General features: G+C 35.8%; 1 protein-coding gene across 2 annotated transcripts in view; it reads left to right on the top strand.

Moving 5' to 3' along the window:
• The first annotated feature begins 711 nt into the window (after positions 1–711).
• LNPK (lunapark, ER junction formation factor) overlaps positions 712–12,055 on the top strand; it is a 42,501-nt gene continuing 31,157 nt past the window's right edge. Inside the window, exons 1-5 of one of the 2 annotated variants that reach the window (XM_061380029.1) lie at positions 712–824; positions 2,034–2,078; positions 3,324–3,511; positions 6,869–6,927; positions 10,716–10,756. In XM_061380029.1, the coding sequence (XP_061236013.1) occupies positions 798–824; positions 2,034–2,078; positions 3,324–3,511; positions 6,869–6,927; positions 10,716–10,756 (360 nt within the window). In that variant the 5' untranslated portion in view covers positions 712–797. The remainder of the gene's footprint in view (positions 825–2,033; positions 2,079–3,323; positions 3,512–6,868; positions 6,928–10,715; positions 10,757–12,055) is intronic. The other variant, XM_061380040.1, reaches the window with a different exon arrangement.

A 12,055-nucleotide genomic window follows, 5' to 3' on the forward strand; every position in this document is an offset into this window, starting at 1 on the left:
AGGAACCTAGTCCCAGATCATCAAGTTATTGCTGTACATGGGCTGCAGATTTGCGTAGGGTAAGGTGAGCTACTTTTGCACTTTTGGAATTGCTTTAGAGCCATTTGATATGCTGGTGACTGCTCTGTACATTGTGTGTAGGGAAGACTTGCCAGTGTAGTGCTTTCTTAAAGCAGGCGAAATCTCTTTGAAACTGATTATTTGACCTTGAAACTGATTGTAGGAAAGAAAAACAATAGTGCTATCCAATATGCTCTTGTGGTTGAGAGCGTGAGAAGGGGGTATATTTATGGGAGATGAACTTTCTCATGAATAGTGGGATATTAGTGCTGGATGCCTGGAATGACAGATGAAAAGCACATTGAGTTATGCTTATGAGTAGCAGATGAAATAATCAGAAATGAGTTTCTTAATCCTGTTTAATAATAAGTTTTTAAATTGTTTTTCTGCTGGAGGATTTTGGTACCTTTTTTTAGTAGTTTTTTTTTATGCCTCTATTTTTGGGGACTCCCCTCTGGTTAAATGTTTCCAAAGTAAAAATAAGGATAGTTGCATTAGGGCTGATCATCAGCTGACTTATAGGATGGCCTGTGAAACAGACTGGATTTTTAAATAATTCACGGGTAGATAACTAGCCAATGGCTTTATGCGATATTTTGATTCCTTTATATATTGGAATAAATACAAGAGTCTTGAACTATGCTGTTAGATTACTCCTAAGTGCTTAATGCTTCACTTCTAGCTGTGAATTCTTGTAGAAGATTGATAGCTCTGCCAACATTTGTCCACAGTAGAAGATGGGTGGATTAATTTCAAGATGGAGGGTAAGTAAAATTGCGTAAAAATACAGTACTCTTTCATCTAGAAGATGGGAATATGAAGGATGCATTTCTTAATGTCTGTTAGTTGACTATTAATACTGGTTGAATGTTGGTGCTAAACTTTTCCCTTTAATATCTCATTTAAAAGTCCAGTAGAGAGACATAATGATAAAAAATGTTTTCTGGCAAATCCTTAAACTGTGAAACTGTGGCTCTCCTTTATTTCCTTTGTAGTGCCAGGCCTGGCACTGGTTTGGTTAACTTACAAAAATATAATTTTAACTGTTCCTGTAAATCTAAATATCTTTGTGGTGCTTCACTGGGTTAGATACAGCAGCATCTGTGACTTGAAAGATTGGTGGCTGTTTTAGGTCAAAGCATGTCTGTTCTGACAAATATTTTGGTAGCTATGTATGCAAGTCTTTCTTACTGCTTTTATTAGTTTGTATATTATTAAATGGTGTATTGAGTTTGTGAGGAAGAAACATGAGGTTTTTTACTATTCTCTTGGCAGGTGTGAATTGTTTGAATCTAGGTTTCCCTTTACATATTATCAATTGATTTCAGAGCCTCTCATACAAGACTTTAAAGGCAAAAGTTTAGATGAAACATCAGTTCTGTGTAACAAAAAGAAGCTCATTTTCATGGTGGTACAGTATAGGGTATGGTTTCTGAATTTGTGGCTTGCAGGGTGGGAGAAAGACAGTGGATTTATCTTAGAAATGAGGAAAGGAGCCTACAAGGTGGATTTCAGGTTGTTCCTAAGGGGAATTTTAGTGGAGATGGTAACACTTGTTTGCAGTCGCACTGTCTGTGTGTGGAATGAACAGTAATAAAAAGCCTAAATTCTCAAGTTGGGGCTTCCTGTGTATATTCTCTTTGTTTTGCCTATTCCTTCAACTCATCAGTTCTGTCCTTGTTTTACTTACCGCAAACATCCATTATTGCTGTACATGCATTATAGGTTTTCATCTCTTTGTGGTGTAGGAGCAGAGCCTTCAGTTAAGAGCAATACCAGCTATAAAATAGTGATTCATTACAGTCCCTTCTATTTGTCATTATTAAAATAGGAAAACTTACCTTTATGTAAAGTAGGTAATACATTCATCTGTAATGAATGTCTTTTTGTTATTAAACTGTTTATATATGGTAATCATCAAATTTTTTCTTTTTAAAAAGTGAGATCAACATCTTTGTTTTTTCCCTTGTAAGCAGGCAAAGCCTTCCACTGTAGAAGTATTAGAAAAAATTGATAAGGTATGTATTTGTGTTTGATTTTTGTTTAGAAATATACATCCTTTTTGCTGGCCATGTATTTCTTTCACATTAGGTAAAATACAGTAATGGATTTTTTAATTACTTTGATAATTATTCCAGCTGGATGTACTAGAGACTGAGTTTCAGATGGACTGTTACCTTTTTCTCCTACTAGTCATTAGCACCTCCTCTCCCTGCAAAAAAAAAAAAAACACCAAAAAACCAAAAAATTCCCAACCAACCAAGAGAAATGCTGTATAATGGACAGCGGGACACTACAGCTTGAAAATTTATTTAGAGAGCCCGAAATGGGAATGGATGTGAAGTTGGATATGTTGGCTATATTGCACAATATAGTTATAACTAATGGTTAAAATCCCATGTAATGGAAAATGTCACTAACACAAAGTTCCATTCATCAGACTCATTAGAAAAGCTTCAGTGTATGTTTTAAGTATAAGAGTTGAAACTGTAGTGGTAGTAAGATCAAGGGCAGAATAACTGAATAGACGGTTCAGTAATCAGTTGTGATTTTTAGCCAGCATTTGACAGATGTCTGTACTCTGTGGGGAAATTAATGGTTTTGAAATATGCTCTTCATAGTTTTTGTTTTCCTTTTATTGAAAATACTTTCCTTTTATTGTGAGTATTCCTGTTGTTACTTGAAATGCAGTCGAAATGGTAACATAGCAGAGTATTGCTTGATCGCTTACTAATATGTCAGAAGCATCATACAGATGTTCAAGATTTCACTCTTCATGTGAGGGAAATTATGAAATTAAAATATGTGAAATGATGAAGGAGTTTCAGGCATTTCCCATGTTAGTAGAAAAGTGTTAGAAGCATTTGAAATTCCACGGGTGCCTGATAAAAGTTTTAGGATGCAAATTATGGTTGGTAGTGATTTAGTGATTGTAAAGACCCATTTGTAGCATTAGTATTTTCCTTTCGTCCCATATAGACTAAAAAATTATAAATAGAAAAAAGTGCTGATTTGCAATATTTCTCCCCAGTAGTGATGTGTTACTGCTAATACAGTGCAAGTGGCCTATATGACAGTGTTAATAGTGTAATGTATTTATGTTGTGAAAGTTATCTTTGGGCAAATCTTGTCATTTAGCAAAAAGTTTGACTTTTCTAATCAAGTATCAAATAGATATGGCTAATTTTAGAAAACACTTGAAGGCAGCTTAGTAAAATCACCTACTAATTTCACTGATAAGTTTTAACCCTTTTTATTTACAGGAAATACAGACATTAGAAGAATTTAGAGAAAAAAATCAGAGACTACAGAAACTATGGGTTGGAAGGCTGCTTCTCTACTCTTCCCTTCTTTACCTTATTACCTGCTTAATTGTATATTTGTGGTGTCTTCCTGATGATTGGACAGCAAGGTTGATAATGACACTTCCATTTTTTGCATTTCCATTGATGTAAGTAAATATGCCTCTTATGCCTCTTCCCCCCCCCCCCCCCCGTTCCGATGTCTCTAGTAAAAGGAGATGAAAAATGCATCTCAGCAGGGGTTTCAGCTTGCGTTTGGCAATCCTTGAGTTGTCATAACTTGCTGAATTTTTTTCTTTAGAGATAAATCCAAGTAGTTAGGTACACACTTTCTTTGAGGGAAATCTCCCTCATGGGATAGGTTTAGTGTTGAACTAAGTCTTACCATCAAAAGATGTTAGCATCTAAAGTTACTTGGCTTTTTATTTATATTATTAGGGCTACAGGCTGAACAGCTTAAGCCAACGTAATGTAATGTAAGCGGAAGAGCATAATTTTGGGTTTTATTTGTACTGCTGTTTGGGAAAGTAACACTGCTGTGAGAAAGTGGCTGAAGGTATGTCACCTGTATATAAAATGCACTGTATAAAATTATGGGGGAAAATCCCCCAAAGCAATAATGAATGGAGAAACTTGTATATTGGGTGATTGTTAACACAGAAGTCACCTGAAGGTCATTGGACTAAATATGTTGTTGCTTTTACATAATTAGCTGCTTTCCTGGAAATTAATTTACAGTTTTTATCAACCAGAAAATATCCTAACATCATTGGATCCAACTAGGAGAAAATATTGTCTATTTTCTTGTTTCACTGAGCTGATTGGCAGCTTGTGCTCATGAATGGCTTTTGTTTTCTAAGAAAACTACTTTTGGCAAAACAGGCTCCCACCTCACTTAACCAGCTGCTTCCCTGTCTCCTCTTCCTGTAGACCATTAAGGAAAAGAAGCAACCTACTGAGCAACTTGCCTGCCATTAGGAAACACAGTGCATTTACTAATTTGCTGAAATGAGCATCATAAATACTGTCCGTATTTGTATGGCACCTGTGTATGAAAACATGACTTGTCAGTGCCCTAGGTTTATATTTGAAAAGCAAAGTAGAATCTAAGTATTTAAGGCTTTGCAAGTTTGTTTAGTGTGGGTCAGCATAACATGCAAAGAAACCCCTTGAAGATGTTTTTTGTGCATCATATTGTATGATGCATAACGTATTAATGTGCTGCTGTTATGGAATCCTGTGGAGAAGATACATGGGCAGCGGTATCTTGACTAGAAAGGATTAATATAGAAATTAACACTCAAAATTAATCTTTGGCAGCAACATGAATTGACTTTGCACTTAAGGACAAGGATTTATAACTCTGTCGTTAGCATGCGATGCTTGCTTGTGCTAACAGCAAAGGCTTGTAGAAGAGGAAGTATTACCAGCCTCCCTTCACAAAGGTGTGTTAGGATTTGTGTAGAGATTAAAACTTCTGTTGCTGAAGGTGATGGCTTCTAATGCTGTGGAGTGAATTTGCACAAAGGACTTTTATTCTCTAGTTTGTCTTCCAATTCTTGTTTCTTCCTTTTTTTCTTTTTTTTCTTTTAAAGGTGGGTTTCTGTAAAAGTCTGAATTGGATATCGTCTTACTAACATTTAGAATTAGACTGTTGTTCTCTTATGACTTGCAACTGTTTATCAGGCTTTCCCCTTAAGCTATTCCCCTTCAGTTTTTTTTTTTTGGCAGATATGAATGGCAAGCAACTGCCAGCTTGTCTTTGTTCTCGGTCAAGAGGTGACTCCACGCTGAATGCCTGGTGCCACCCAGTAATAGCTCTAGAGATTTTTCAGCCCTAATCAAACTGGAATATGTCTGCCTTTTCCAGCTTGCAGTCAGTCACCAACTTATTTCTGCCTTAGGTCATTCCCTCAGGATCTCAGCAAGTTACTGATGCTGGTAGAGTGAGTTAAGTTCTAGGAATATATAACATTATTACTTTTAAATGCATACTGAAACATCTGAAAAGTTGAAGACATATGTTAACATGTTAGAAGGATGCTTTCCTTAAAGTGACTTTCATTTGTATTAGGTTGATTCATCTTGCATATCTGATTTTCAGAAAAATATGTATTTTGTAAAATTGGTCTGAAATGGTCTGCTATTAAATTTTACCTCTTTCTTTAAGGTGAATGTTCTTTAATTTCATGAAGTCCTACCATAAATCTGTTAGCTTAGAATACAGCTTTAAGTAGAATAGTTTTTATTAAGCATACAGTAAAAAAGAAATAATGCTTTTGTCTGTGTAACATAGTCTTTAAGGCAGTTAAAATCCTGTAAAACATTTCTTTTGATACATTATGGAGAGACGCATATTGTGTAAGTGGACACAGCCATCCACAGCACACCTTTGAACATGGAATAGTTACATTTTTCTATGTTTCACTGTTGTGTGGTAGGTTAGTGTTGCATTCCACTTGTCTAACTTCCCTAACTCAGGTTGTGGTGTTAATACTTGAAAACATTTTGCACTGGGCAGCCATTATGTAAATGCAAAAGATGTTCCTATAAATCAAGTAGAAGCTACTTGAAATCTTGTAGTACTAGCAGTTTACTTGCTTTCTTACACTAGCTGTTACTCAGAAAACTTTTCTTTTTTCCCTACCAAAATGAAACATTACTAGTTTAAGCTTTATTATATAGTGCTTGCCACTAGGAGAGTTTTGACTGAGATGCTTGGAGGGGCTTGAAGTACGAGGTTTGCCACTTGGCTTAGGTTGAATAACTTGCCAGGGAAAGTGTCAACTTAATAATTATAAGCAATTCTAAGCTTTGAAACAAATGAAGTCCAGATGATTGCAGAGAGACCTTTCAAATGTAAAATGGTCATAGACCAGTTTAACTTTATCTTGAGCACAGATAAACTGCTCCATTGTTTGAGTTAAGTCAGCTGAAACCCTGCAGAAACTGAGTAGATTCAGAGTTCTGTAAAATTGCCAGGAGTCAGGTCAGTTAACTCTGGGATACCATTTGTACAATAGCTGAATCTCATGGTTTTCATTGGCATTAAATTCTTCTGCAAAGACCTTCTCCTGGGTCTTAATTTTGGGCCTTAGCTGATAACCTTGGCTTTCTGGACAACATGCATCATAAATCTATCAAGTAAGATGTGATGACTAAGTAATTTTCAGCTAGCTGCACACACCTTGATTTTTAAAAGTTCCCGCTGAACGTCTGAGCGAGTGATCATGTTACTTGCTGCTCTTGCTGCCTTAGTATTTCTACCTATAGTAATGCTTGGTTAAACTTTAATAAAGAGGATGATTTTGTTTAGATCAACAATGATGTCCTGTTGACAAGGTAGTAATTGAATTCTTAGCTTTCTTTATAAACGTTCTAAGATTATTGTTCTTTGTATTTGCAAAATTAAATCTCATTTGGTAAGTATTCTGTTTGCTAAATGACTTCAGAAATGGTTACTGTAATATATTTTAATTAATGTAATTTTCCTTTCTATTTTAAAGAATCTGGTTTATAAGAACACTGCTCATTTTTTTCTTTTCCAAAAGGACAGAAAGGAATAGTAAGTATTTTTCTGTCTTTTTTTAGAATATGACCTAGTTTAGAATGACGCTTGCTATGAAAATGTAAATATTTTTGATAACTTGGCTTCCAGGAAAAGAGTAGCAGCCTTTTGGTTGATGCTGAAATAGGTAGCATTAGCTAAACTGTTGTTTCTCCCACATGGTTCTTGAAAGAAAAGGAAGGAAGCTACTTAATTTTTCACTTACTGAATTGTAGTAACTTTCTCCTGTCTTTGCATGTTTCAAAGTATCATGGAATAAAATGTAGTGTAGGTGTGAGGGAAAAGAAATATAAGCAATAGTAGTAGTTCCCTCAATACTTGCATCTTGCAGTTATATCCAATAGTCTTTGTTATCTTCATGTATAAGAGAAAAGACTTAGAACAGATCTGTTTAATTTGTTTGTCAGTAGAGCTTTTTTCTCCCAAGTTCTCCAAAGCATGCTTATATTTTCCTGAGTGGAGAAGGGATAAGCAGGTGTTTCTGTGCTGTTTTGAGAGCTAAGGAAAATAGGGAGTCATGTAACAAAGCCAAAAAAGAATCATAGAATGGTTAGGATTAGAAGGGACCTTAAAGATCATCTAGTTCCAACCCACCTGCTGTGGGCAGGGAGGTGTTCAAATATGTATAAAAAGTTAACATGCAGATTCATTCTAATACAAAATTGGAAAACTGCACCTGTGGCAGTTGTCTGCAGTAGTTAGAATTCATTTGAGACTTCCTTTGAAAGCAGTCCAGCCTGTAACAGTATTTCATAGTGATGTGAGTAATAATACAGGAAAACCTCAACGCTGCACTATGTTTTATGACTTGCAGAACAACATGACGTATTTAATTTGTGACAGCTTACGAGTTAAATATCACTTTTGGAATTTTTCTTAAACTTAATGTTTGCATTTGATATGCAAGCATAGGACATACATTTTTATGCAGAAATAAAGTTGTCCATATCTTCTGTGGTGCTGTGTGATTCATTTCAAAGGTGAATGTATATTTACATTTCATGCCTGGATAAGAAAAAAAGTATGTTTTTTTCTAGTTTGCTTAAATGTGTTTATTGTCATTTTTAGCATACAAGCAGGTCTAGTGCTTTTGTTGAACTTGTGTATAAAGAGTTTTAGTAGATGTGAGAACAGAAGGAATTATTTCTGCATTATTCCAGAGATTAGGTAAAAATGAAGCTTTTTACCTCAAAGATACGAGTCCTGTATTTGGAGAAGAGAAATCAAATGAGCAGTGCAAGAGTAACAGCAGTAAAGCAGGAGAAAATGTAGCTCAGAGAGCAAACTGGCAACTGAGTGGGTCAGAGCTAGCCTTTTACTTTGGGGAAAGTTAATACAACACACTGATTCACTGGAGATGATTATTTAATACTCTAAATCTCTAAAGAGGTTCTATGCTGGATAACTAGAATATACGACTTCTGGGAACTGTGCTCTGAATGGGGAAAAACTGGTAGTGAAGACACTAAGAAAGGTGATATGGAGAGATTACAGAATTTCAGGTTTTAAGATTGGTCAGGCGAACAACTGTTGACAAAAATTTAGGCTGATCTGTCCTAAAATGTGATAAAAATAAATGAGGTAGCTTGCAGGTTTTGACTTCTCTAGTATGAATTATTTTTTTCTGTAGGCTTGATTAAGATAAGACCTCACTTGGAGTATTGTGTACAGTTCTGGTGTCCTCAGCATGAAAAGGACATGGAGCTGTTGGAAAAAGTCCAGAGGAGGGCCACGAGAATATCAGGGGACTGGAGCATCTCCTGTATGAAGACAGGCTGAGAAAGTTGGGGCTGTTCAGCCTGGAGAAGAGAAGGCTGCATGGAGACCTCATAGCAGCCTTCCAGTATCCGTAGGGCTGATGGGGATGGACTATTTATTAGGGACTGTAGTGACAATACAAGGGGTAACAGGTTAAACCTTAAACAGGGGAAGTTTAGATTGGATATAAGGAAGAAATTCTTTACTGTTAGGGTGGAGAGGCACTGGAATGGGTTGCCCAAGGAAGTTGTGAATGCTCCATCCCTGGTGGTGTTCAAGACCAGGTTGGACAGAGCCTTGGGTGACATGGTTTAGAGTCAGGTGTCCCTGCCTGTGGCAGGGGGGTTGGAACTAGATGATCTTAAGGTCCTTTCCAACCCTAACTATTCTATGATTCTATATTGGTTTTTTTGAGTGTATTTTGCAGTAATTGCCATTTGGCCATGTCTGAAGTGGCAGGTGTTCCATGAGGTTCTTGCTGAACGCGGGATATAAAGTGATCAGAAACAAAAGCCCACACTTTAAACTGATAACATTGCTTTGTGGGAGGCTAGGGTTGAAGACGTTTTAGTCATTTCTGCATGTTTCCTAAGTAACTGGTAACAGCTCATGGTTTTGTACTATTTGTTTGGCTATGTGATACCACGCTGTTGCAGTGTATTTCTGGTATATGGCTACATGAGAGGCGATGTTCTAATGTAAATGTAAAATTTGGTGGAGGAAGATACCTTATTAATGTGAAAATTTACAGTTCCTGGAATTGTCTATCTTTTGTGTTCCAACCTAATGCTAAATGTGGTCTTGTTCCCTTTATCATTACTATATATGGGATTGTTATAGTTAGCCTTTCATTGCACAAACTTTCAGGTATGTATGTGCCCAGTTTTAATATTTTATACATTTAATACAGTGTCTTAATCTACCAAAATAAATTTTACATTCTGGAACAGTTGAAGTAATTATGTGTCCACTTCATTTTGAGTAGCAGTAGTGTTCCTGAATTAACTTCAAAAAGTGTGCATAGCATACTTACATATATACAAATAAAGATACAAAATAGTATATATTTAGTTTGCTGGGCTTTGTTTTTCTTTCTTGTAGTTCTATGAATGTTTTCTTTCCTTTTTTGTTAAACTGAAAAATGGAGAAAAATAGGTGTATCTGACAGGAAATGAACTGCTGGTGTCCAGCGGAGCTGGAAAGGGAAGAAGTAGTAAAGTTTTTTTGTTAAACTCTTCTTCGTGTGAAGGAGGTAGTAGAAAGTGGGTTATCAAGAGGATACCTTCTATATTAGGTGGTGGTTAATTACAATGACTTTTCCGTCAGTGCCAAGCTGCAACATTGACTTAAAGGAAAATCACACATGCATTTGACCTTTCTTCTTTCCTGTCCTTTTAGAGAGATTAAGTGCTGTGCCTAGTAGTTGTAACAGTCTCTCTTAATATTTAGTAATAAAATGATCTTCTAGTAGCTTTTCTTACAAAACTGGGGTTTTGTTATAGTATTGAAACTTGTAATAGGTTGAGAGTTGAAGCTCAGAACTCACCTGGCATTTGAAACTGATGTGTCTTAAGGCTTACATGAAGTACTGAAGCCAGTAAATCTGGTACTTGGTTATATTAATACTTAGACCTCAAGGCTGGATTTTTTTTCCTGTAGTTTGACACATGAGATGAAGCATATTTGGTCCATTGCTGCACCAGTTTTAATGTGTATCAAAAAGAAAGGCAGTGGCTGCAATTGGTTTGTTTAATGAGGAGATGGTACATAAGACTATTTTAAGTTGTAACTGTAAAGTGATGTGGGCTGTAATTTATAATTTTCAATGTTTAAATGTTTAAAATGAATTACATTTTTTTAATGTCACAAAAACGTCAGGTATTTTATGCACCGTTTACTAATGTTGTAGGGTTGGTAGTGGTCAGTGCATAATTTTTCCTGATTGCTCAGGATGAAATAACGTTTAGAACGTGCTGAAATTCTCTTACTCATATATGAAAACTAACGTATGATGTCCTTCTTTGTAGATGATGCGCTGGAAGATTTAAAATCTCAAAAGAAAAAAATAGTAAGTAAAACTTCAAGAAAAGCGAGTTGTTAGGAGTTTGATTATAATATATAGATGAAGAGGGGAGGGAGGAAGGGAGGGAGGGGAAACTATTATACATTTCCTAGTACCATGCAAGGTTTTCCTTACCCCCAAATTATAAAGGGCTGCTTACATGAGAGAATAAATTGTCTGCTTGTATTTTAACTAAAAACCTATTGTTTTAATGTTACTAGATCTATGTAAAGTGATTCCATTTTGTCAGAAAACAAAAATGTATGCTTTAACCTACTCATTGCTGACTGCTGCTTTTGCTTTTGTTGCAACACTTAACACTTAACAATCCTATTTAAGAACATAGAGTACAAGTATATCTTTGATAGTTAGTCACTTAATATCTTCTCCATAATTGGCAAAAAGGACTTTAATCTAGATAAGATGAAGTTATCTTTCACGTGACAGATTGTTTACATCTTAAATGCATCACCTCTTAGTTCCCATCTTCCTCCATCTTATTTTTGTGCTACATATTTCTTCCATTCTTTCCTCCAAAAAGTTGTGTATCAGTCCTATCAGTTTTCTTGATGTCATCTATTTTGTGAGCTGTGTGTATGAGTTAACAGTATAAAACTGGTGTATGCCAGGTGCTTGCTTTAACTGGATCAGCAGTTGATCTCGGACAAATTTAGGATGGAAAAGATTCCAAGTCTTGGATAACTTGCACTCTTTGCAGATTTATTTTTTTATTATTTTTTAATAAATTTCTTCTCCACTTAATCATTCCAGAGGGAAGTTTTCTGTTTACTTATGTTGCTGGTTTCATCTCTTGCCTGGCAAAGTTTTGCCTGCAAGGCAAAAAATTTAAAACCCACCACCACAAAAAAATCCCAACAAATCAAACCCCAGACACCCTCCTTCTCCAAACAGTCCTTCCTACCCCCAAAACCTCCAAAAGTTGTAGTATGAAGCTATGTTGTTGATGAGTTTCCCAAAACCTGCGAAAGTTGTAGTATGAAGCTATGTTGTTGATGAGTTTCCCAAGTGTTCACTTCATGCCTTCTGGATTTTGCCATGGTAGCTAAATTAACTGAAAACCCACAAGAAAGCTACCAAAACTGTGTCTGGTAAGAGTCTGATATCCTATGCCCTTTACAGGGGAAACAGCTTTCACTGATCTTCCACTGCATTTTTTACATATATATTTTTTACTTTTAAAATGCAGATGTAAAAATTATTAGCAAAGAACAATGACATAATTAGGTTACAGGTTAAGAGTATTTGCTGACATTTACGTATGCTATTCTTTGTATTAAGGAATCT

The sequence above is a fragment of the Neopsephotus bourkii genome, unplaced genomic scaffold (assembly GCF_033783945.1).
Source record: "Neopsephotus bourkii isolate Nb327-2 ecotype Australia unplaced genomic scaffold, CSIRO-AGI_Nbou_v1 NB_196, whole genome shotgun sequence".
NCBI classification, from domain to species: domain Eukaryota; kingdom Metazoa; phylum Chordata; class Aves; order Psittaciformes; family Psittacidae; genus Neopsephotus; species Neopsephotus bourkii.